The sequence below is a fragment of the Lygodium microphyllum genome, chromosome 3, assembly GCF_053477565.2.
Source record: "Lygodium microphyllum isolate KBCC chromosome 3, Lygodium_microphyllum_v1.1.10, whole genome shotgun sequence".
Lineage (NCBI taxonomy): Eukaryota > Viridiplantae > Streptophyta > Polypodiopsida > Schizaeales > Lygodiaceae > Lygodium > Lygodium microphyllum.
Window position 1 is genome coordinate 4,593,961 of NC_141137.1, and position 24,309 is coordinate 4,618,269.

At 43.4% G+C, this 24,309-nt stretch overlaps 1 protein-coding gene across 2 annotated transcripts in view; it reads left to right on the forward strand.

Moving 5' to 3' along the window:
* Positions 1-24,309, forward strand: part of LOC148038024 (bifunctional aspartokinase/homoserine dehydrogenase 1, chloroplastic-like) — a 31,185-nt gene that overhangs the window by 1,305 nt on the left and 5,571 nt on the right. The window contains exons 3-17 of one of the 2 annotated variants that reach the window (XR_015688869.1): positions 7,472-7,533; positions 7,620-8,000; positions 8,242-8,330; positions 8,409-8,712; positions 8,908-8,960; positions 9,077-9,306; positions 9,411-9,498; positions 9,574-9,687; positions 9,795-9,893; positions 10,093-10,287; positions 10,475-10,557; positions 20,047-20,272; positions 20,427-20,572; positions 21,345-21,480; positions 21,556-21,644. Coding sequence is in view for 1 of the 2 variants with exons in the window: in XM_087668074.1 (XP_087524200.1) it covers positions 7,472-7,533; positions 7,620-8,000; positions 8,242-8,330; positions 8,409-8,712; positions 8,908-8,960; positions 9,077-9,306; positions 9,411-9,498; positions 9,574-9,687; positions 9,795-9,893; positions 10,093-10,287; positions 10,475-10,557; positions 20,047-20,272; positions 20,427-20,572; positions 21,345-21,480; positions 21,561-21,644 (2,290 nt within the window). In the remaining variant the exon portion in view is untranslated. The remainder of the gene's footprint in view (positions 1-7,471; positions 7,534-7,619; positions 8,001-8,241; positions 8,331-8,408; positions 8,713-8,907; positions 8,961-9,076; positions 9,307-9,410; positions 9,499-9,573; positions 9,688-9,794; positions 9,894-10,092; positions 10,288-10,474; positions 10,558-20,046; positions 20,273-20,426; positions 20,573-21,344; positions 21,481-21,555; positions 21,645-24,309) is intronic. The other variant, XM_087668074.1, reaches the window with a different exon arrangement.

Consider the following 24,309-nt stretch of genomic DNA (forward strand, 5'->3'; position numbering starts at 1 on the left):
GTTTGGTTGGGGTTCCAGAAGCTTTATGAATCGAGGACGCACCTCATTATGTTTGACCAAGTAGTGTAGTTTGCCCATTAAAACGAGTCTTGTCAGTAATTGCATGTTTGGTTGATGAGGAGGAACTGTGAGGTGTCAGATAAGAGGGGTGGGGTGGGTAGTAAGTAGAATGAGATGGATAGGCATGAATAGGTTGATTGGTAAAAAAGTTACTATCTGAGGATGCACTGAGACTCTATAGCCTTGTCTAACTATAGGCTTAGACATATGAACGTAATGCGATGGTCCACGAGGTAAAGCCATTTGGGCCAATTGTAGTACCAATTGATCCACACTTTAGAAAGCTTGGGAGGGTGTCTCATCATACGTAAAGCTTGAAAGAGTATAAGATGAAGGTTGAGCCTCCTCCATAGATGTATTTGCAATACCGAGGAAAAAAAAAAGGTCCTAAAGGATGTGTCTATATCTAAAAAACCCCTGGCTGTGATGTGAGATATCATTGGTGGTGTATGCATAGAAAAGGTGAATGGTGTGAATGGTAAGGTAGGGGAAGAAGTAGGTGGGAAATGCCATTGTGGTGATGATGATGTGTGAGTGAAATCATTAAATTGATTTTCTCAATTGAATCTTTGAAATTGAAATGTGGATGAAGATGGAAAAGAGGAATGAGATGTTTTACCTATGATCTTGAGAGGGAAAACTTAAAGGATAAGTTAAAAAAAAAAAAACTTCAGAGGGATTTACAAATTTTGTCTTATAAGCACCTCTTCTTGTGTTTACATGTAGACAATGATCCTCTTTGGACTCACACTATTGTGACTCAATTGCACAACACTTTCTTTCTCTCGAGCACCATCAAAATCTTGCAAAGTAGGGACAAGATAAGATAAAGTGTAAATGGGTGCACTTGATACGGGAGTGAATGGAGGGGTTGAGAATAGAGGCTTGTACTCCATGATGGTTTCTTTAGTGGAATGGCTTGTCCCACATGGGGTGTCTATCCTTCCTGCAAAATTAGTAGATGTGTGCACTGAATGTAAAAGAGATAATAAAGGTTTACCTTACAATAGTTATTGAGCGTGATACATAAGGATAAGATCGTATTTAGCTTGTGTAATCTCATATGGTATGTGGGCTCCGTGGTAGTCTGATATCTCTCTTTCTATGTTAGATTCTTGCGAAGCAAGTTGTGAGGCCCACTTCTGCTTGGGTCCTTGCATGGAGGTTTCAAGAGACTAAAGCGGTGTGAAAGTATTCGAAATCATCTTCTCTTTATGAACCTATTTTTGATGACAAGTTTTTTGATCAAAAGCATAGGTTTTTTCTTTGAGTACCTAGCTCTGATACCATGCAAAGAAATACTCGTCTACAGATAATGCAATTGTACGATATTTGAATCATTGATAAGGAACACAGTTAGGGGTAGGTAACTTAGAAACATTGAAGAAGATAATGAATGAATATTGAATACATACGATACTCAATGCAATACAAACATGCTATACAAGGTGAAATATTGTGTCTCGAACTCCAATGTCTCTAGGACCTGGGTAGAGAGTATGAGTTGGAGAATATCATACTTTAATGGACCTTGAAATGTAGCATACAGCCTTTGAATATGTTTGCCAGCACAACAAATGGAGCATTGTGGATCTAGATTAGTGACAAAAAGGTAGCATAATAGTGAAAATCAGTCTGGGAGATGAATGTGACAGCTACGACACCAAAATGCAGTTGTTTTGATAATGTAGCATGCTGTACGTGTAAAGATATGCTAGGGTTTGCACTGAGGAAACACATATAGGACCAAGACTGAAACACAAATACTTAGATAGAGACAAGCAAAACTCAAACCCTAAATGCAAAATACAAAAACTCAAACCTCAAATATAGAGACAAACATAGAGAGAAGAAAATCTGAAGTGAATGAATGCTGTAAATGAATGTAAGAGTGTACAGAATGCCCAAGGGTAGAGCAATGCGGTTTTAGAGTGATGTCCACCAGAGTTGGTTCCCAAGTGCAGTGACTACTAGTTGGAGTGCTAGAAACACCAAACGCTGATTGCTAGAGTGTGAGAAAATTGAGGGAACAACAAGAGAGGTATTTGGTGATGTAGATGGCATGCTGGAAATAAAAATTAATGTATTGCAACAGTCGCCTAGTGGGAGAGATGACGTCAACCTGTCACTTGGCACTAGATATTGAAAATGTAGGCTGATTAGGTACTATGATGACGCAGCAATTGGAGATCTCCAAACAGTAAGGGGATGGTTGAAAATAGGTTGCCCAGGGTTGGATAGTGATGGGCTACAGTCGATGATGGTTGGACAGTAGATGGTAGGTGGTTGATGGTTGAAGTTTGCACAGTAGAGTGAGAAACCTGCACAAAAGAATGAGGTTAAATGGTGGGCAGCTTGTCTATCTATAGATGTTGAAGGGTGCCTTTAAAAATTAGGGTTTTGGGGGACCACAAAAACTCACTCGAATTGTGTACCAAATTTGTGTTTTTCATTAATTAAACATGTTTTGGGACTGTTAAAGATGCTTATCAAGTGTAAAGCATGTTTTAGCTCATTACCCTCTCTCAGGCCTGAAACTAAGCCCAAAAGGAAAGGCATGCAATGTTTACCCCAAGGCGTCCCACCCCAAAGTAGCCAGGGCATCGGAAAAAGGGTGCATGTTGGCTGCCTAGTGGCCTATCAAGACTATAGAGGCGATGATTATCTTACCAAGGGAGTCCAAGTAGTCACCCTAGAGAAGACAGGGCATCAGACAAAGGCTACTCATCAGTTACCCAATGGCCTACCAAGCTCTACAAAGGCAGATGAAACTACATTGAATTTTTGGTTTGTTTGTTTGTTTGTTTTCTTTTTTGGTGGAAAGTTGTTTTTAGGGATAGTGGTCAATTGAGTAATAGTGACCTAGAAGATGGGAGTAGGATTGGTATATACAACACATCACAAAACAATACAAGCTTACCTAACCAGTCAAGGATATTGGTGGCGAGGGAAAGGGTGATGAAGTATCATGGGAAGAAGGATAGTGGTGTAATTTGGTGGGGGAAACAACTTAGGATACTTCTAGTGGTGCTTTGTACAATGGGATGCATAGTATGCTACATGTTGAAGAATGCTTATGCAATAGGTGCCACTTGGACAGTGTTCTTCGTGGGGCCACTTGGCCAAGTGCCCTAGTACAAAGATGATAAAATCATGTGATGCATAGGGGCAGGTACAACAAGGGGGAAGGCGGATATTGAAGAGAAGTGTCGAAATCTGTAGAATACCAAGAAGGGTGGGGACCCCCTCAACCTGGATGTCGATACCGAAGAAGGAAGAGGAGCCTGAGGATGTCAGTCTTCATGTGGTGCCGAGAACCATGTGAATGAAAATGATAAAGTATCCCCATTGGAAGAGTAAGGATAGAAGTCACCTCCATGATAGCATCAAGAGAGATGCTGCACGATTTGTTGTGGAAGGGGAAGCCTCCATGTTGGTAGAAGAGCAAAACTCCAAGTAGATGGAACCATAAAAGGAGCGGCGCGCATTTCTTGTCTCCAGCTCAGGAAGGACTGGTGCAAACCTGCATGTGAGCCCTACATTGAAATACAAAACCTTGCGAAAGAGGAGAATTTGCAAGCATAGAGGTGAATAGTGAGATGCTATAAAAAACGAAATTGAAAATAAAAGAAAGCAAAGCTAAGTACAATGCAATGAGTATGCTAGTATGCAACGAAAGTTTAAAAAGGAAAAGGCTAAGTGTGTGGCTACCATCGCATACGGTGAGGTTGGGAAGGGATACTAGAAGGTGCATGCCCTAGGGATGGATGCGGAAAGTGCAATAGCTGACTAATCAGCCAATCCTTTAAGAGTATTCTTTACATGCCACATGTCTAGGAGCCACTGGGGCAGATGGTGTAGTAGTTGGAAGTGCAGCCCCACCAAATTGGCTAGCTGAAGTGGAGGCAGTCGTAGCAGTGTGCAGTGGTTTTCTAGGAGGAAGACCTTGGGCCTTGGTACGACACTCCTCATCCACATGGTCTAACCTCTAACAGTGTGTGCAAAACCCATTTTTCTTAGGAATTTGTTGCCAAAGGAGTCGTGTTTCTTTGATTCTGTCGAAGAAAGTGGTATCACTCTTGTTTTGTTGCCAAAGGAGTCGTGTTTCTTTGATTCTGTCAAAGAAAGTGGTATCACTCTTGTTTTGGCTTGCCTTTGCATCTAGCGAGTTCTTGCCATTGGTGGCCTCTCCTGCCCAAAGAAGAGAGAATCAATCCTCGTGCCTCTGAATAGATGTGTGGAGGACTTTTTGTGGACTTGATCATGTAGCCTTGCATAACACAAGAACTGACACAAACTCGTAGAAGGTCAGTAATCTAGGTAGTGAGATAATGTGCTGGATAAAATAAAAGTATTTATTGGGCAATTTGTTCAAGAAGAACGTAACTTGATCGTCATTTGACTTCGGGGAGCCAGTAGTGGCAAACTCAGCTAGTAAATGCCTATACTCGGTCAACTTGATTTTCAGATCATCCCCTTCCCTAATGGAAAACTCTTTAAGCTTAAAATTGAGATTGATATGTCAAGCGTGATCTCATGCTGCAGAGCGAGTCAATGAGATGACTCCAATGCTTAGACGCGAGGGAAAAATGTTGTAACTAAGAGTGGAATTCAGGAAGCAACCCTTGCATTAACTCAACATTGGTTGTGGCATTGCGGGTTTTGCATTGACAGATGTGATCAGGGTGAGCCGACATAGGCTTTGGTACCAACGATAAGGTCCTGAAGTCCTTGAGATTCAAGCACTTGTTACATGAAGTTCAATCAATTGGTGAAATTCGACCCATCAAAGTGTGTCTTATCCGTGAAGACATTCTTGACCGTTGCAACAAGAGTGGTAGTGCTAGGAGATGGAGAAGGTGTGTAATGGGGGTAGGGTGAATAGGGAGGGTAGAGCGGAGCTTGGAAAGTAATCCCAAAGTGCCTACTATGTATATGATAAGTATTCATAGCAGATCCAAATGTGGGCAAGAGTGGACTGGGTATGGGTATGGTAATCGCTTGTGGAGCCCAAGGTGGAGGGATAGGGACACGTGGGTTAGAGGATGGAAATCCCTGTGTAAGAGTGACCCAAGGATGTGTGACGACAGTCCATAAGCAAAGAATGGATATCCTTGCGTCTAAAAGGTCATGTGGGGGGTTTGTGAGTGTTCAAGGGTAGTGAGGGGAATGCCCATCATAGCCGTCCCAGAGTGAAAGGATGGGGTAAAGTGGATGTAGGTGGAAGGTACAATGTTAAAGGGTGGCATTCCCCCTAACAATGCACCAAGAGGTTGAGTGAATGGAGAGTAGGTAGATGGTGGGATGGAGAAAGAGAAAGTGTTGGGAGCAGAGATGGAAGATCCAATCCCTAGTGTGCTTTGAGTGGAAGTGGAATGTAATCCAAGATCTTGGAATGAAGATGTGAGTAGATTAGAATGTGGAGAAGATAGTGGTGGGATGGAAGGGAGTTGAGATGTGTTGTTTACTTGCTCAAATGAAACAGATGGTAGAGATATACCTGATGAAGGGTATCTGCTTCGAGAGCCTCCTCTATTAAAGTTAACATACTGAAAACCGTTCGGATCCTGCATGCCAAAAACTGAAACAGAGGAGGGTTTTGGCTCATACAACTCAAAAGGGTTGAACAAACACAAGGCTTGGTTGTGATGGAGGAGATGGATTGCTAGACGCATTGAATGTCATGGTCCCTCCAAGATCAGAGAGATGGCTAGTCTCATGAATTGGTCCAAATAGAGTGGTGGGATGGAAGGGAGTTGAGAAGTGTTGTTTACTTGCTCAAATGAAACAGATGGTAGAGATATACCTGATGAAGGATATCTGCTTTGAGAGCCTCCTCTATTAAAGTTAACATACTGAAAACCGTTCGGATCTTGCATGCCAAAAACTGAAACAGAGGAGGGTTTTGGCTCATACGACTCAAAAGGGTTGAACAAACACAAGGCTTGGTTGTGATGGAGGAGATGGATTGCTAGACGCGCTGAATGTCATGGTCCCTCCAAGATCAGAGAGATGGCTAGTCTCATGAATTGGTCCAAATAGAGTAGTAGCACTTGTTAGAGGAGTGTAAATTGAAATGTACATGATGCGCAAGTACTCCTCAAACTCTTGATCTGTAAGATCACCAAAATGAGTAGAAGAAGATGGTAAAGGTGAAGGTGTGTCTACCTCCTCCATAATGCCTTCTTAGAGCCTCCAATGATGGAGAATGATAGGGCGTCATAGGATCCGAAGAAGAAGGTGCTTGGAAGTGGTCGACTGACCAGCCAAAGTGTTGGCTGAATACATTGCATGCATCCCACCACACACACACACACACACACAGTGGCTGCAACCCCCAAACATACAGTGCGCCCATGCCCTGCCTAGCCTGTTTCCCCTGATCTCCCCTCATTGTTCTCATTGATGAGACAACACTAGCATTTATGCTCATTGTTTGGGTCTAGGCCATTTTGGCCTCTTTAGAGAAGTTAATATATCTCTTTTTTTATTCCTTCCTGCCTCACCTGTACATGAGGTGTGATGGGCACTAAGGAGTGAGGAGTAGAAAGATGGCCGGCTGAAATGAAATAACAGTGCGACTTAAGAGTTGCCATAATGACAGACTGCCCAAACATAGGCACACAGGGCTTGGTGACCTAGAGTGATGTACATAGCCAAAAACATCTTGGTCAAAAATTGGACAATAATGGAAACTGGAGAGAGCTCCTATTGTCGTTCATTGACTCAATGCAAGGCTGATCTTTGGGATGCTATACCTGTAGTGGCCCTTACAATAGGTACCCATATTTTGTAACCCCACATGTGGCAAAGCAGGAAGTAGTGAACATTAAATTCTTAAAACTGCGCCGCCCCGCCCCCCGCCCCCCCTTCTGTTGCCTAGGCTGGATATAGGCAGTCCTCCATGGGTTACCAGCCATATGCATTTCTGGATATGTCCTTCAGTCTCTTGATGATCTAAATGCATTATCTCCTCATTGTCTATTTCCAGATATGTCCCCAAGTCTCTTTACAATGTGCGTTATTTGTTGAATCTACGTTCCAGGACTCCTGAGGTAATAGATACTATTTGACTATTTTAGGATGATTGAGACCAAGGAGGAGGGGCCATTCTGATCAATTAAAAGTAAGTCCATTTGTGACAAGCAAGAGATGGCCAACTACTACGAGGGTATATGCTTGAATGGCTTAAAAGCATAGATAATGAAGAAGTCACTCCAAAGCAAAAGCCACCCTGAATGCTTCATTGTCCCTTGGAGAACATAGCCAACACTACTATGCTTTTTCCATGAGTTGGTTTTGTTGTTACTTTCACAAAAGTTGACCCCCTTTTTTTTGGAGGAATCTGAATATTCATTAAGATTGCATAAAGCCTGTAGCATTGCTAATATGACTTTGAATGGATGCACAGGTTGCAAACTCGTGATGGTTGGAGGAAGCCTTTCACTGTCAAATGTCATGCTGCTCTTGCAGGTTGATGATATTTCTTTTCCTTTGTAATTTGGATGATCAAGATGTCTAGCACCAGGTGGTTGATCTTCTTAGGCTTGTTTCTACAGATATTGTCACTCAGGAGAAAACCAGAAAGGGGACAGTCCTTGCAAAAGGTGATTCTTGGTCAGTGCACAAGTTTGGAGGAACTTGTGTAGGCACATGGGAGCGGATATGGGATGTTGCGGGTATTATTGTTAATGATGTGGCACTTCAGAAGATTATAATTGTCTCAGCCATGTCAAAAGTCACAGATAAAATGTATGCCCTGCTTGACAAAGCTCAGCGGAAAGATGAGTCATACGAAGCTGACCTCAACCAAATATTTGAAAAGCATAAGGAGACAGCATTGAAACTTCTGACTGAAGGTCCAGACCTTGATAATTTTATGAACAACCTCCAGGGAGATATGCAAAACCTCCGGGCTATCTTACGTGCAATTTTTATTGGTATGCAACATTATCATATTTATTTGATGTACTTCCTGTTGTGATTTAGCTTTTGAAAAGGTAGTGGTGTCCTTATGAAAGTATTTGATTTGTGAGATTGACAAACCCATTAGTTTGCATGCATGACCAATGTGGAGTGTGAAGTGCTGTTGTCTGATGCCTCATAACTTGTGAGTCTCTTCTTCTTTGGAGGTTTCATATGTGCTTTTGGTAGCTTACTGTGTTTTCACTGGCTTATCAGCTGGACATTGCACTGAGTCATTTTCTGACTTTATTGTTGGACATGGTGAGTTGTGGTCGGCTCAGCTCCTTGCTGCCACTGTGCGGAAGGTAGGTAGCTTGAATGGCCTTTATGATTGAAAGAGTTGGTAATCTGTGTCTGCTGATAACACTTTTTCTGCATTGCAGAGGGGTCTGAGCTGTGTCTGGATGGATGCAAGAGAAGTCCTCGTAGTCAATCCAACCTCTACAAATCAGGTAGATCCTGATTTTGCCACCTCAGAAGAGAGACTTCATGCATGGTATGCTAGCAATCCAGCGGACACTATTGTTGCAACAGGGTTCATTGCAAGCACTCCAAACAATGTTCCAACCACTCTTAAAAGAGATGGCAGTGATTTCTCTGCAGCTATTTTTGGTGCTCTGTTTAGAGCTGGACAAGTCACAATATGGACTGATGTTGATGGTGTGTATAGTGCAGATCCTAGGAAAGGTACACATTATCCACTTTGATTTATGTTTTTGCAGCATCACATGTTTTTCGTTACTTATCACGACCTAGATTGCTTGTTCTTTTTGATCTTCATATGTATGCACTTGCCTTCAATTGTGGTGGCCTGTATGGAAATTCTAGGCATGCCTGTTCGCTTAGTTGTAGCCATATTTGAAATTCTCACTTCTTTTGCAGTCGATGAAGCCGTCATTCTTAGTGCTCTGTCTTATCAAGAAGCTTGGGAAATGGTTAGTTCTTGCTTCAACTGTACAAAATGTCTATTGCCCTTGTTTCATGCTTTAGACCTTATTGTTTGTCATTTTTCTTTTGGTCTTCCAATCATTATTGCTTGTTACTTCTGCAGTCTTACTTTGGTGCAAATGTGCTTCATCCTCGAACAATCATTCCAGTCATGCATTACAATATTCCTATTACCATTCGAAATGTGTTCAATCTTTCAGCTCCTGGTACAAAGATTTGGCGTTATCCCATTCCAGAACCTGAAGAGTCCCAGCTTGAGCTGCAGCAAACAGGATACACTGCTGTGAAAGGTTTTGCTACGATTGATAACGTGGCACTTGTTAATGTTGAAGGGTAATTAATAGAGTAACTATTGATAAGCTATTAGGTTATGTGAACTTGTTTTTAAAAGGTTTTTAGGATGAATAAAGAACAACTGAAACTATCTAACTTTACAGAACTGGCATGGCTGGTGTTCCTGGAACTGCGAGTGATATTTTTGGAGCTGTCAAAGAGGCAGGAGCAAATGTTGTCATGATCTCACAGGTTTCTCTCATTTTTTGGACCCCCATTAGCTCAACATATAATGTTGAGTCTGAAGTGTGATTGATGTGAATGTAGGCAAGCAGTGAGCATTCCGTTTGTTTTGCTGTTCCTGAGACAGAAGTGAAGGCAGTTGCAAAAGCCTTGGAGACGAAATTCCAGAGAGCTCTGGAAGTTGGGCGGCTTTCTCGAGTAATGAGCTAATTGCCTGTATTAACATATTAGTTCTTTACTACATCAAAGTTAGAGCACCTGTGCGAGTAGTTCTAGGTCATTAAAAAGTGATTTTACTGGCTTAGGTAGAGGTTGTTCCAAATTGTAGTATACTGGCTGCAGTGGGTCAGCGCATGGCAAGTACACCGGGAGTTAGTGCTACTCTTTTCAATGCACTTGCTAAGGTATGGTGTTTTTGTTTGAATTCTTATATTGGAGCTTATGGCTTCTAGAAAGTAATTTTTATAAGTCAATGTAGTGACATTCATGAATATCAAGACATCTCAAAATCGTTGAAGCTCCAAGAAAATGTAAAACTTTTAAAATTGAATTTTCTTGCTAGCAGCTTGTGCAGTTCATCATCCTACGTTTGTAATATTTCAGGCCAACATAAATGTGAGAGCTATTGCTCAGGGTTGCTCTGAGTATAATGTAACCATTGTCATCAGTCGAGATGACTCTGTGAAGGCTTTGAAGGCAGTTCATTCAAGATTCTATCTTTCAAAAACAACTATATCTGTTGGCATTGTAGGGCCAGGCTTGATTGGTGGTACACTTTTAGAGCAGTTGAAGGAGCAGGTATGAGGAACATTATTGACGCCCCTTATGTAGTCTTTCTAACCACGTTTTCATGTTCTGTTTTGGATCACAGTCTCTTTAGTTTAAGCTCCCCTTGCTTGTTCTTCACTATGTTTTCTTCTGAATAGTCCAATTAGCCACATTTTACTTTGAAAGTAAAAAAGTTTTACCCCGTTTGGCTTTGCAGGCAGCAACATTGAAAGAAGAGCGCAAGATTGATCTACGGGTAATGGGAATTTTGGGATCAAAAAAAATGGCTTTAGACAATAGGTAAGATCTCTCTCCATATACAAAATGGCAGATTCAGAAGAATGGGTTTTTTGAGCTGTTTGAATTCCATCTAATTCAGATTTCAAACCTTACTCAACTTCAGTAGTGTGTGTTGTTCTTTGTAGGACAACAAATGTTTGCCACTTCCAACTTTGGTAAAGACAGTACATCTTTTATAGTGTAAGGGCAAAGAGGAAGGTCCACAATGTGACTTGTGAAGGAATCTCTGTACATAATCCAACCAAAAACAGTGGAAAAATAAAGAAATCTGCTCCGATCTTTAATTGTCAAATAGAAACGTTTGTACTGAGTAAGAAAGTGCATCAACATTGTGGCTACCTCAGAATAAGCCTAAAAGATAATCTCATGCTTATTGGATGAACTCCGTACAACCTCAACAATTATTCCTCATCAAGTGCAATTGAAAACTAATTTCTAGAACTTTGGTAGGACAATCGGCTTAGAAAGTTCTTTGAAAGGGAATTGTGGGCATTGCCACATTCATCCCTGTTATCTTATATTTCATGCCCGCTCCCCGCCCCGCCCCGCTCCCCGCCCCGCCCCCCGCCCCCAGCTCTCATTGAGCTAAAACATGCATTGCAGCTGACACTTAATTAATGAGAAATGCAAATTTGGTGCGTGGTTCGAGAGAGTTTCAATGGTCCCCCAAAACCCTAATTTTTGGGGCACCCTTCAACATCTATAAATAGATAGGCTGCCCACCATTCAGCCTTATCTCTTCTATGTAGGTTTCTCACTCGTGTGCAGATCTCAGCCATTATGCTCCCACCATGTGGCGGTCCAACCTTCACGACTGCTGCCATCACCTCGGTTGCTCCTCTATTGTAGTGTTCTACTACTACGTTTTAATGCCCCGTATTACTGCAGCATTCTATTGCTGTGTTTTACTGCTTTGCCCACATCTTTCCGTCACTCCGACTCGTGGTCACAACACTTGGGATTTGTCTTCGGATGTCACTCTCCGACACTTCATTGCTCCACCCTTCGGCATTTTGTACATTCTTACACTTCTCAAAGGTTTGTCATGTGATAATTGGGGTTAACTCCACGTGATCCTTACGAATCGGAACTTTAGTCCTTTGGCACTCCTCAGATTGCTTCACAAATCGTGTTGCATCTGAGAAGAGGGTAGGCCATCACAGCTGGGACTGCAGCATTTTGTGAGCTGTCGCGTCTCCGCTGAAATGTCCTCCTGCGATTCCGTCATGTGCCTCTATTAGTATGCATGTATCTCATGCCCACAGACGCATCTGCACAGTAATCCGTCTTGCCCCAGCTTGTAAAGTTGGTCAGTTATCAACTGATAGGGTTGGATCTTCAAGATGAGTCGCCTGAGTTGAGCTTTTTCTATCAGTCATTTTGGTAGCCTTTGTTCAAGCACTTGAACTATGTCATCTGCCCAATACGGCGTCATGCGAGCTCTAAACAAATCTTTTTCGTTGGATAAGCAGAATAAATGCGTGTCTGGCAGCTCATCCACAATGCCTTGTCCAGCCGCTTCTTCCATGGGGATATGAGACAGATGGTCAACCATGTAATGCTGCTTCCCTTTATGCACCACCACGGAGAAGTCAAACTCCAAAAGCTGAGGAAGCCATCTAGCAATGCGTCCTGTAGCGCATGGTTTGTTAACAAGATACAACAAAGCATGATGGTCAACAAAGAAAGTAAAAGGCATAGCCAAAAGATAATGTCAAAATTTCTTTACGACAAACACCATGGCCAAGCCCTCCCTCTTCGTTGTCGAGTAATTCATTTCAGTCTCAGTGAGTTGTAAAGCTCATTGGGTAATCTAGGTTTTGTTCACTAGGTTGGCACAACACAGCTCCTACGGTGAATGTCGAAGTGCCAATGTGCACATGAAACGTGAGTGTCCAATCTGGGGCTCGTAGAATTAGTGTTGTGGTCAGAGTCTTTTTTAGCTCCTCATACGCGCGTTGGCATTCCTCAGTCCATTCGAATATGATCAGCAGCTTGTATAGAGGTCTAATAATCAATGCATAGTTCAACGCGAATCGTTGATAATACCTTATCTGTCCCAAGAAGCATTAAACACCCTTGAAATCAATTTGGGGTGGAAGGTCGATAATGACCTTGATCTTTGAGAAATCTGTGGCGACGCCATTCTTTGACACCATGTGTCCTAGGATACATCCATGTTTCACCCAAAACTGGCACAAGGGGTTTCAGGAGAGACGGTATAGTCGACATTGTTTAAAGATTGCTCGGAGTCTAAGTGTTCTCGCCAAGTAGAACACACAAGTCGTCTACAAAGACCTCTAACTTCTTCCTCAGCATGTCTTTAAATATTGTACACATCAGTCGTTGGAAGGTGGCTGGTGTGTTAGTTAACTCAAAAAGCATGACTATGTGAGCAAAGATGTCCCATTCCGTGGCGAATGCGATTTTATGTCTATTGTTAGGATGTACTCACACCTAATTGTATCTAGAGAAGCCGTCTAGGAAACTGTAGGCCTCTTTGCCAGTCACTCTCTTGAGCATATGCTCGGTGTACGATAGTGGGTAGTTATCTCTCTTTGTAGCTGCGTTTACCTTGTAATTGACACACACTCTAATCTTTTCATTTTTCTTTAATACAATGACTATGGGGGAAACCCAGTCCGTGTGTTCAATTTCGTAGATGAATCCTGCTCTCATTAGCTTGTCGATTTCTTCCTTGACAGCATGGGCGTGCTTTGGATTCATGGGATATGGTCACTGCTTGATTGGCGTTGTGCTAGGTGTCATGGGTATGTTGTGGGTTACCACACTCGGGCCTGCCCCTTGGAGCTTTTCTAGGGACCAAGCAAAGACATCTATATACTCTCCCACAAGAGAGTAACGAGACGTGCTTTATCTTGCTTTGCCAAGTCATTGGCTATGAAGACAAGTCGTGGGGTCTCTCCTTTCCTGGCTAAATTGACCTCTTTGACCTTGGCGGGTTCCTCAGTTGGTACGCTTGCTTGCCCTATCATGTGCCTCTTAGTAAGATCACCACTCTATCTCCTTTTTTGAACTTCATGAATTGTTTTGATAGGTCTTGTGGTTTTCGCTGTTCTTTTGTCTGTATTTCTTTAGGTAGCTTCCATCGTTTCTCCCTTAACCGTCGGCATCTTAGGTGGATGGGTAGGTCCCCCTTGGTGCGTCTAGTCTTGGGAGGTTGAGGCATTTCAGGATCACTATCTGAGTTGACTTCTGATTTAGAATTGAACTCGCCATCTTCGCTAGAAGAGGGGCTTTCTCCTGGTGGTCGTAGCTTAGAAGGTGAGTCTTTTCGTAGTAGTGGTGCATCGCTTGGTTGGGCTAGACGTGCCTGCTTGTAGTCGATCGTATCTGTGTGCTTTAACTAAGTTCGATCGTAGTCCTTTTGTTTGACTCCTTTCTTTACTCTAAGGACACTCTGCTTGCATGGTCTGGAGTCTATTCGTATTTGTTTGATTATACATCCCCCAGTGTCGTATCCTATGGTATCAATTTTCCTTTCGCTCTCATCATTGAAGGAACAACAGTCCTCATATTCGTCATCCGAGCTGTCCTTGTCCAGTTGCTCATCGTTCTCCAAGTTTTGACATTTCTCTTCTTGTTGGTCGAGGATTAAAGTCCAATTGTACTTCAAGTTGAATTCGTGCACTTTGGACCATCGCCATTCAGGCTCGTCTAGAGGTCTTAGAGTGGCTTAAGATTCGTTGTTGCTAGATTGCCAGCCAACTTGTTGGTCAAGTACCCTAGGATCTCCAGGAGCTCTAGTCTATTATTCGGGACTTGGAATGCAACAGGGTTGGGTCTTCCACGTAGGCTTTCAGTCATCATGCAGACTAGCACTGAAGGAGTGTCCTTAAGCTTGCCAGTTGCCTTGATAGCTTGTACGTACTCCTTAATGTTTGAGAACGGTAGGTGGATGGTAGCAAGAACATGCATCCAGTCTCACTCGTTCTCAGGGCATGGGATATACTTAGTAAGGGCCCTATAGGATCCCCTAGTCTGTTTGTGGCCCTTCAACATGGTGGAGATGGTATCCAGGTTGATAAGGATCGTCTTTTATGTGTCCATCTTTACTCTTACGACCTCCGTTCGATTGCCCAAGAAGATAAGACCGTTGCCCCAGTCCTCTACGACTCTCATGTTGCGCATCGCATCCGGGGTCAGGGCCTAGCAGGATGTCGTAGTCCACTCCCTTCATGACTATAAAGTCAACAGAGAATTGGATTCATACGATCTTCACTGGCCAATTCTTCAACACTCTGAACGGTTTCACCTTTATCCTGTTAGCCAACGTGATGTTGAATCTAGCCGTCTCGACTGGTGGGTTCTCCAAGTTTGGAGTACTGCATGGCTTAGCACACTCACTTCTGCCCTTGTGTCTATGATCCTCTTTCTTGTGACATTCCCCAAAGCTAGGATTGACAAGACTGCATGCATTTCCGTACCTTCCCAAAAAGCATTGATGTGCAAGGATTTAGGCATGGAGTGTAGCGCCAGACTCAGTATTTGAGTTTTTACGTCGTGCTTAGGCATGTCTGTGGTAATTGGCTCATTTGGTTCTTCAACCCACTGTTTCAGCTCTAGCCATAGCGTTGGATGCTGCCTAAGTAGGTCGCCTAATCTTAGAGTTACAAGGGTGGTCACCACCAGTGTATTGAGAAGATTGCTAGTTACTTGCCCCTCTTCTAAATTTGTGGTTCTTGGCCAATGGTCTTGACTGGTTTGCTGGGCTGGAGCATTTAGACTTTGTTTAGGCGGCCCTGCTTGTGGTATCATTGCCTCCCGTGATTTTGGTCGTGGAAGCGAGATTGACGTGCTTATGCTTGAGAGATAATCGATTTCCTCTTTTAGTATGGGCTCAACGTCCTTTAGGTGCTCTTGGGCCTCCTTCTTCCACTGCTTCACCTTCTTGATGGCTTTGAGACCAAACTACATGAGATGATGAGACGACCAATGCGTCCACATGTCCAATGCGTGCATTGTGGCGAGAATCACTTGCCAGCCGAGTTCCAAGACCCTAGGTCACGACCTTGCGCTAATTGTGGTAGGTTTGGCCATAACGCCATGCGTGGTAGACTACCTCGGAGACTCCCGTACCTGCAGCCTTACGGTCAACCCTACCTTGAGAACAGGCTACTGAACTTCCTTGAAAGGGGAGCCTCACTGGCTCTCTCGGCACCTAACGATGCTAAGCCACCCATCCCTAGGATGGAAATAAATCCTACAGGTATCCCTAGACCACCTAGACCCTACGTAACCCACCCACTGAGTGATACTGCAGTCCACTATGTGGACGAGCCTTATGTAAGCCCATACCTGTCGTACGATGAGAAAGGCAACCCAATCCTTATGGATTATCGACTAGTACCTATGATGGCATTGGTAGGGGGAGAGGCAGAGGCCTAGGGGCACAGACCGAAGAGCCAATCGTGTGTTGGACTTGCGGTCATCTAGGACACATTTCTTTGCGCTGCCTCAAGAGGAAGCAAACAAATAGAGATAAGGCTAACCTGAATCACTCATCTCTTTGTTGATTTTCCTAAGCGAAGGCCATTCTCTAATTCGACAAATGAGCCATCAGTTCCATTGGGATTGTTCGGTGTCAAGACACTTGATTGAGAGGCCACATCTATCCCATTGCATGTCATGACCTGCGCGTAGATGAAGCAGGCCGGCATATCATTGCCAAGGCCTAGGAACCTTGATGCAACCTCTGTTGAAAAGAAGAGCCGGAGACGAAGGAAGAAAATACCAGACGCTAAGGTCACCCTCCGAACTGAAAGTGCCACAACATTGCCGGTTGGAAGGAAAGTCATTGACGCAGAGGAAGAAACGTCGGCCCCACAGACATCTAAAAAGGGAAGTGCTAAGATCGGAGAGTACCTCATGTCCATCCGAATCTCTACTAGCTCGTGTCCTGAGTTAGTGCCCTTCCCTTTGTCCTACGTGCTTAGGCCTGCTCTCTCACTCAGTGTTGAGGCGGGCTCTCAGAACTCCTGGTACTGGACTCTTCTCGATTCGAGCACCTGGAGCTTTTTTCCTTGAGCTGGTCATCCACTCTAATAGCTTCCTCAAAGACCCTTGCCAATGCGTCTCTTTGTAAGCTTGAGTTGCCGGCCAAGGCTTTGTAGAGCTCTTCACTTTGTATTCCGTTGATGAATACCGTGGATACGGCACTTTCGGTCAGTCTCTCGCCCATTGGGATTCTCTTTGCTGCTTGACGTTCATGAGTTGCACTAGCAGGTTGTCAGAGCACCCAGGTTCGAAAAATCTCTTGATGAAGAGATTTTTAAAACCATTGAAATCGGCACGCTTTGTAGCATCCAAACTCGTGTACTAAGTCCGGCTCTTGTTATCTAAGCACAATTCGAAAGCTTGGGAGCGTTGAATAGGATCGGTAAGGCCATTGGCCTCGCAAACCTGCTCGATTTGTTCCACAAAGCCGTACAGATCGTCATTTGCTTGGTATTTGTCCAGCTGCTTCGCCACCGCAGGGATTTTTGATTGGCTCTTAGAGCCTTGGTTAACCCCTAACCCTTCTAGCAATGATGCTGCTAATGTTGCAACACTTTTTTCTGTTGCCGTGTTATCTAGCAGTTGCTTCGTCAGAAGCTCGCTAAGTGTGAGGTCTCTCTCTAATATTCTCACTATCCGGTTGATTTCTACCTGCTAGAGCTAGCACTCTCTGGATCTCTCACATTTCCAAACTGTGGCTCAAGCTCCTAGTTTACTGGTCTTGGTTGTACACAACTAGGCCTTGCAGAGCCCTGTGAACCAGCTTTCTCTCTTTCTCGAGGTTTGCTATGACGTCCTCTATAGGTCTACCGCAGTGTTCTAGCTGGGTTTGAATATTGTACTTGTGCACTAACTGCTGGACGACCTTCGGAAAATCGCCTAGGTCTAGCTCTTTGTTACTTCTGCAGCCTGAGCTGCCCTCTTCCATGTCCAAAGCTTTATGCTCTACCAAGTTGTCGATCAAGTTGATAAGGCCGGGTAGATCCACTTCCACGATCGCGCTTGTCCTTGTTGTGTCCGGCTTTTTAGCTGTGGTCTTCTCTTGGGCCTACATTTGGGGATTCGATCACCCTTCTATGTCTTTGGGTCTTCTCTTATTGGTGGGTTCCTTCAAGTTCTTAAGTCTGGGTGAGTTTCTTGTTAATTACAACGAGTCCTCAACTTATCTTCACTCTGTTCGCGTGTGCGTATTCTTTTTCGTGCACTGTGTGAAATTAAGCTTTTAGCTCTTTTCAAGTGCACTTTGAGGGCTGGAAATTAGAGTGAGTGAGAAAACAAGTGCTTAGACGACTCTAGCACTCTCGTCGCGCGTGTAGCTTGATGGGCTTGTACGCTCGGTTTTTGGCCATCCCTGTTGGTTTATAGGGTTTTGTGCTATTCCCTCCGCTGAATCATGATTCGTTAGTGCTCTACGACTCCACTTGATGTTGCTGCCGGGCTGGATCGCTAGATGGTCAACTAGTGTCGCCGCTATGCTTGTGTCTTGTTGATCCCTTTGTTTCTTGCGCCAGAAAGGCGTCTCAAGTGTTTGTATGGTCTTCGGATGCTCGTATGGCCGGTGTTTAGGTGATTTGGTTCAATTTTCAAAATTTTTTGGAAAAATCAAACTCAATCCAATAGGTCCAAATTGTAGGGGCTGAGTGGTTGATTCGGACGGGCCGAGTGCAAGTTGGGCGGAGTGTCTGATTTGGACGGGCTGAGCGCAAGTTGGGCCGAGTGTTTGATTCAGACGGGTCGAATGGTGAGTGTCCGAGTCAAGTGGGTCGAGGGCCGAATTTCCACGTGTCCAAGTCAAGTGGGTTGAGGGCCGAATATAAGTAGAGGCCGAGGGCCGATTTTGGGATTGAGCCCATAGTTGGAGGTAATTCAGACGGGCCAAACACGACGCATTTTTTTGGAGTCGACAACAAATTCGCCGTGTCGAGTGATTGTGGCCTTCACACTAGCCTAGCACCTCCGAATCCTACCTATGTATGAAGAATAAGGTGTGGGTATACCTGAAGTGGACAACAAACTTGTCGGTGATGCGATTGAAGCGGATCTATGCAATGGAGCTCAATTACTCACACTCTCTCTTTCAAACAACCAAGGTTTCAAATGAGCTCCCCCTTGGTCTCCTGGCTATTTAACCTCTGTTTCACAAGGTTCTTGCCATTCTTGCCCCCTCTCTTGTTGACCTTAATCCCCTCCAGCACTCCTCCTCTCCGTTTTTCCGAGATTTGTGCCCTGTTTGGCCTGTTTTACAGTAGCAAACCCTACGCTTTTCCAACGGATCTCCTAACCTTAACCTACTCTAAATGCAACAAGAATCGAAAACAAAGTATTGAAATGATTTCTCCTACCCAACTAACCATCAAAAACCAAAAATACTTGTAGCACGGATTAAAGACCGAAAACCTCCTATCTATCTTAAGCTCCGGTTCGGGGGTGAAACCCTTACTTCGATACTTGATCCGACAACGGAAACAAAATGTGGAGGCGAGCTCAAGCTCAACCGCCAAGACCCACGAATCACTTATTATTTAAGCGTTTCAAGCAAGCACTAATGGCCACCTCTCACGTAGCCGACGCACTATCCCTCTCTACAAGTGTAGTGAGCTTACCTTGATACTCGATTGAGTTGCTTCCTCTCTTAAGCACTTTGATAGCTCCACGATTCGTAATGCAAGCCCAAGTATCCTCAAGCCTCTTCCTCCAAGCTCCATCCTCCATAGCCATGCGTGAGATGAGAGAAGAGAAGAGAAGAAGAGAAGAGAGGAGGAGGAGGGCTTCTTCTCCAAGATTCTTCACTCTCACACACTCACTCTCTCACTCACACTCCCTCCCTCAAACGCTCATAAGCAAGCAAGAGAAGAGAAGAAGAGAAGAAGAAGAGTCCACTTTGCCACACACCAAAGAATAAGCTCTCATTTTTTTTTTGAACTTTATATACAAAACCCTAAAATCCCTTTTGGGCGGTCATTCCCTTACCCCCTTTTTCTTACATGACCGGCCATGGTCTAGGCCGTTGTTCCCATTGTCTTTTCTTTCTAGCTTAGTCCTACCATCCGTTCATCGTTAAAAATTGCATAGGAGAGAGCCTGGCGCTCATTTACAGAGGTTTTGGCTGGGCCTTTATATTTAAAGGTGCGTCTTCTTACTTTTGGCTTCTTGCGGCTTCCATGGTTGCATCTTGTACTCCTGGTGGGCCCACTTTCTTATAGGGCGCCTTTTCCTTTTTTCCGCCTTGCGCTTTTCCTCTTGATGCCTCGTTTTCTGCTTCTTTCGCTTTGCAGTAAACAGTCTGCATCAGCATAGATGAGCCATGCCTGCATGTGGACATACTGGTTCGTGAGTGTGGGGTGTTAACAAGTAGAAAGTAAACAGCAACAGTAGAGCTTTCAAAAGAAGTTTAGAATATCTAAAGATTGAAAGAAAGCTAGCTATGTATTATGGATTGAGAGTGATTCTGTGTATTTGCTATATGTGTAGCGGCATTGATCTTGAAAAGTGGAAGGAGCTACTTAAGGAGAAGGGGGAAGCAGCTGACATTGAAAAGTTCACAAAGCACCTGCAGTCCAATCATTCTATACCCAACAAAGTTATTGTTGACTGTACAGCAAGTGCTGATGTAGCCAAGCATTATTACTCATGGATCCGGCAGGGGATTCATGTTATTACTCCAAACAAGAAAGCTAACTCAGGGCCCCTGGCTCAGGTATTTTTTTCCGGTATGCATGTTTCTTATGGTGTTTTTTAATGGTATCTTGTTAAATCTTGCTATGTAATGTGGATGTTGATGCTTACCTTGTGATAAACCACTAGCCTTATTATGTTGTACACTCATGTGTGTTTTGGTGTTATATGTAAAGTACCTGTGCTTAAAAGCTCTACAACGGCAGTCCTACACACATTACTTCTATGAAGCGACAGTTGGTGCAGGGCTTCCCATCATCAGCACGTTAAGAGACCTTCTGGAAACTGGTGATAAAATTCATCGAATAGAAGGAATATTTAGGTTTGAAGTACACAAACCCAATCTTCCTTTTGTTTTGTTGAAAAGATATTCTGTTTTTAAGGTCTATGGCAAATGCATGCTTTTGTCTGGTGGCTGCAAGACATGGCTTTGGCCAGGACAGGCTATTTTAAAGGTTTCAATTCTGATGGTCCTCCCTTTGACCTGCTGAGCTGGAATGTAGTAGACTTCATTGCTGGAAGACCACCTCCTTAGGTTTCCTTGGCCGCTCACCCTTTGGAAAAAGTATTGGGCTTCTTTTCATTATGTAAAGCTTCCTCTGGGTTTTCTTCTTGAATGCACCATCTCCAGGGATATGCCCCTTATACAATATACATAGCAGTGATTCTTCTTCTTCCTCTCCTCGTCCTCCCCCTCTTCCTCCTAGTCCTCCTAGTCCTTGTTGTCCTCCTTATTTAGGCAGGGATTTCATATGGTGGTGCCAGAAATAATATTTTTATTTTCATGAATGACTTGAGACTTGACAAAAGGTGGCACTTTGGAATGCATCAGACAAAAGGAAGCTAACTGACTTTTTTTTGTAGAGAATTACATTCTAACATACATTGGAGAAATAAGCATAATGCTTGTTAATGGAAGTTGATTTTTAGTATCTTTATTTTCAATGTGCTTAATTTCCTTCGGTGGATGTCTATGTTCAAGTCCTATTGGTGAATTTGTAATCATATTTGTGAAGTACTAGTGTCCGATCAAGCATCTTAATCCCATCTTTTCAGAGAGGTTGCAAGTGAAACAAGTTGTGTTGGTAATGCAGTGGAACATTGAGCTTTATTTTCAACAACTTTGTTGGTGATAAATCCTTTAGTCAAATAGTGCTGGAAGCAAAGGCTGCTGGTTACACAGAGCCGGATCCTCGTGATGATTTGTCTGGGATGGATGTTGCACGAAAGGTATACTCTCTTGTGCTCTGGAGTGTAGGAGTTTACTACTCGTCCACGTTTTACTAACTTCCTCATCTTGTACAGTGCAGGTTATAATACTAGCAAGAGAATCACGCTTACATTTGGAGCTTGAAAATGTCCCAGTGCAAAATTTAGTTCCTGAACCCCTTCAGGTAATCAGATTGTGCAGCAATGCAGCCTGGGGGTTGAGAAACATTTTAGGCAGCGGAGTTCACATTTTTATCAGAAGCTTCAGACTTTTGAATTGCTGAAAAATAATAAAGTGTAAAAAGCAGATATTACTTGTTGTAGGAATCTGGCTCGTTGCCTGGATGGCAAAAGTTTAACTTTTATCTCCATGCAGATCACTTGGATTGCTTTCATATTGTTTTGCTGGCCAACAATGGTTGCTTTAGGTCAAGCTTACTTGTGAGTTGCAAGAGTTTTAAGTTGACTGTTTCTCTTGTTTCACAGTTTTCCTGCTGTTCTGCATTGGGCCTGTCCTCATTTTCCTTCTGATCTTTATAGCCAGTAAGAACTCGCCTTTTGTGCTACTTCTGAGTTTCTACTTAGATGCATGATTTCCATCCCCATTCTGACCTATATATTTGCCTTATTCTTTGCTTTGACCTCTGTAACAACTTTACTTGCTTGGAGTTGCACCTCCCCTACATATCACTCATCAGCTATATAGTCTTACTCGATTTGTGAAAATATTATCATTATCTCCTTCTGGGCAATATGCTCTCACAAAATTCTTTCTGAAGGCATTGTCAGGATTCATGTTTTGGATGGAATATTTAGCTTTTTGGCCTAATACTTCATTACCAAATTTCTCACGCTTCATATCATGGATTAGGTTTTGGGCTCTATGGACTACCTGCATGTATGAAACCAATTTGATTTCACTAAGCTGATTTCCTTTCACTGACATACTTCAGTTGCTCACTCCTATCGTTTCTTGAAAACTCCTCAAAATTTGGAGATATTCCTCAAACAGCCCCAAAAAGCAATTAAAAGCGTTTCCAAAAATAAAAGGCTTCATTTTCAACAGTAGGACAAATGCTCAAAAATCCTCTATAAAAGGCTTCTGGGTTCCAATCCATCTTTGATTCATTCAGCTGTCAGCTCCTAACTCCCCGATCTGCCCCATGCCCTGGAGAAGGCTGCTGCCAGCCTATGATCATCGCCCTTGCTGCCCAGCCCATCTGCTGTGTGTTCATGCCTGTGGAGGTTCTTGCCCAGCCTGGAGGAGGTCCACAGAGTCAGTTGCTGTCATTGCCAGTCTGCTGCCATCATCGCATAATTGATCAGATGCTTCCTGGCCCTTCCTGGAGCTGCCCAGCCAGTTGCCACCCCTTGTAGGAGAGTTACCTGCCTGCTGCCTGTGAATGGCATCATTGCTGCTGCATTTTTGTGCTCCAGTAGTCTGCATTTTTCTCCCAAGAGTTCAGCCATCTGATGCGTTCATCTTCCTCAGCATCTGCTGCTTGTAGAGCTGCCATACATTTTGCTTCCCGGAGTCACCTCAAACATCTTACTGGCTGTTTTGCTCTCTCCACTGCTGCCCACGACATATTAACATGGGATGTCCATTTCCTAGCTTCCTGTCCTAGTTCCATCCATCCTTGTACCATCCCAAATCCCGTCCCCATGTCAGAGACCCCTCTCATGGTGACACGGGATGTTAATTCCTATGCACGTTCCTGTTCCCATTCCCTCTTGTTCCCGTCCCCAAAACCCATACCATGTTCATATGGACTATGATATAATCTTCATTGGTGAGCTGTTGCTGCTTCATTTTGGGATTTGTCCTGAGTACGCTACACTCCCACACTGTTCATATCTGCCCTGGTCCTTGAGACATGAAGGTTTCAGGCCCCCTCATTGTATCATTCATATTCTCATTCACTCATTCTTATTGATCATTCTACAGATTATACTCATCATGTTATCATACAATTTGCCTTTCTCTCTGTTTTCCATTTCTTTACACTGTATCAGAGTGAGTTCTGTATAAAAAATATCCTATAGCTATCCTGAAAGCTTGGCATTCCAAAGTATGTGAGAATACCTTCCAAGGTTTCTTACATGTTGCCACCAAAACAATCTCCTTGAGAGCCTGTTCTGTCAGCTCTAAGGGATTTGTACCCTCAATGTCCTCTGAAGACAGAAGAGAAACATTTGCCTCAAATGGAAGGTCTTTCACCAATGTCTTTGTATATCTTGTGGAGTACCTGCATGTGGATATAAGAAGAGTTGATTATAGAAGCAAAAATCAGGCAATACCTCTATTTGATATGCTCATTCTAATGATTTATTCTTTTGGTGCTTCTTCATCATTTAATCAAAACCAGCCTCCATCCATCCCACCCATTCCACAATTTACACCTTTTTCTGGTGCATACACATTCACTCCTTGAGAGCCTGTTCTGTCAGCTCTAAGGGATTTGTACCCTCAATGTCCTCTGAAGACAGAAGAGAAACATTTGCCTCAAATGGAAGGTCTTTCACCAATGTCTTTGTATATTTTGTGGAGTACCTGCATGTGGATATAAGAAGAGTTGATTATAGAAGCAAAAATCAGGCAATACCTCTATTTGATATACTCATTCTAATGATTTATTCTTTTGGTGCTTCTTCATCATTTAATCAAAACCAGCCTCCATCCATCCCACCCATTCCACAATTTACACCTTTTTCTGCTGCATACACATTCACCTGTTTCATAATTCACCTACCAAGGGGTGCCAATCTGTTAGCATGTTGTATCACATATGTTTCAGTCCTATCTGACAAGTGGGTGATTTTGGTAAAACGATGGTGGGAATTCCACCC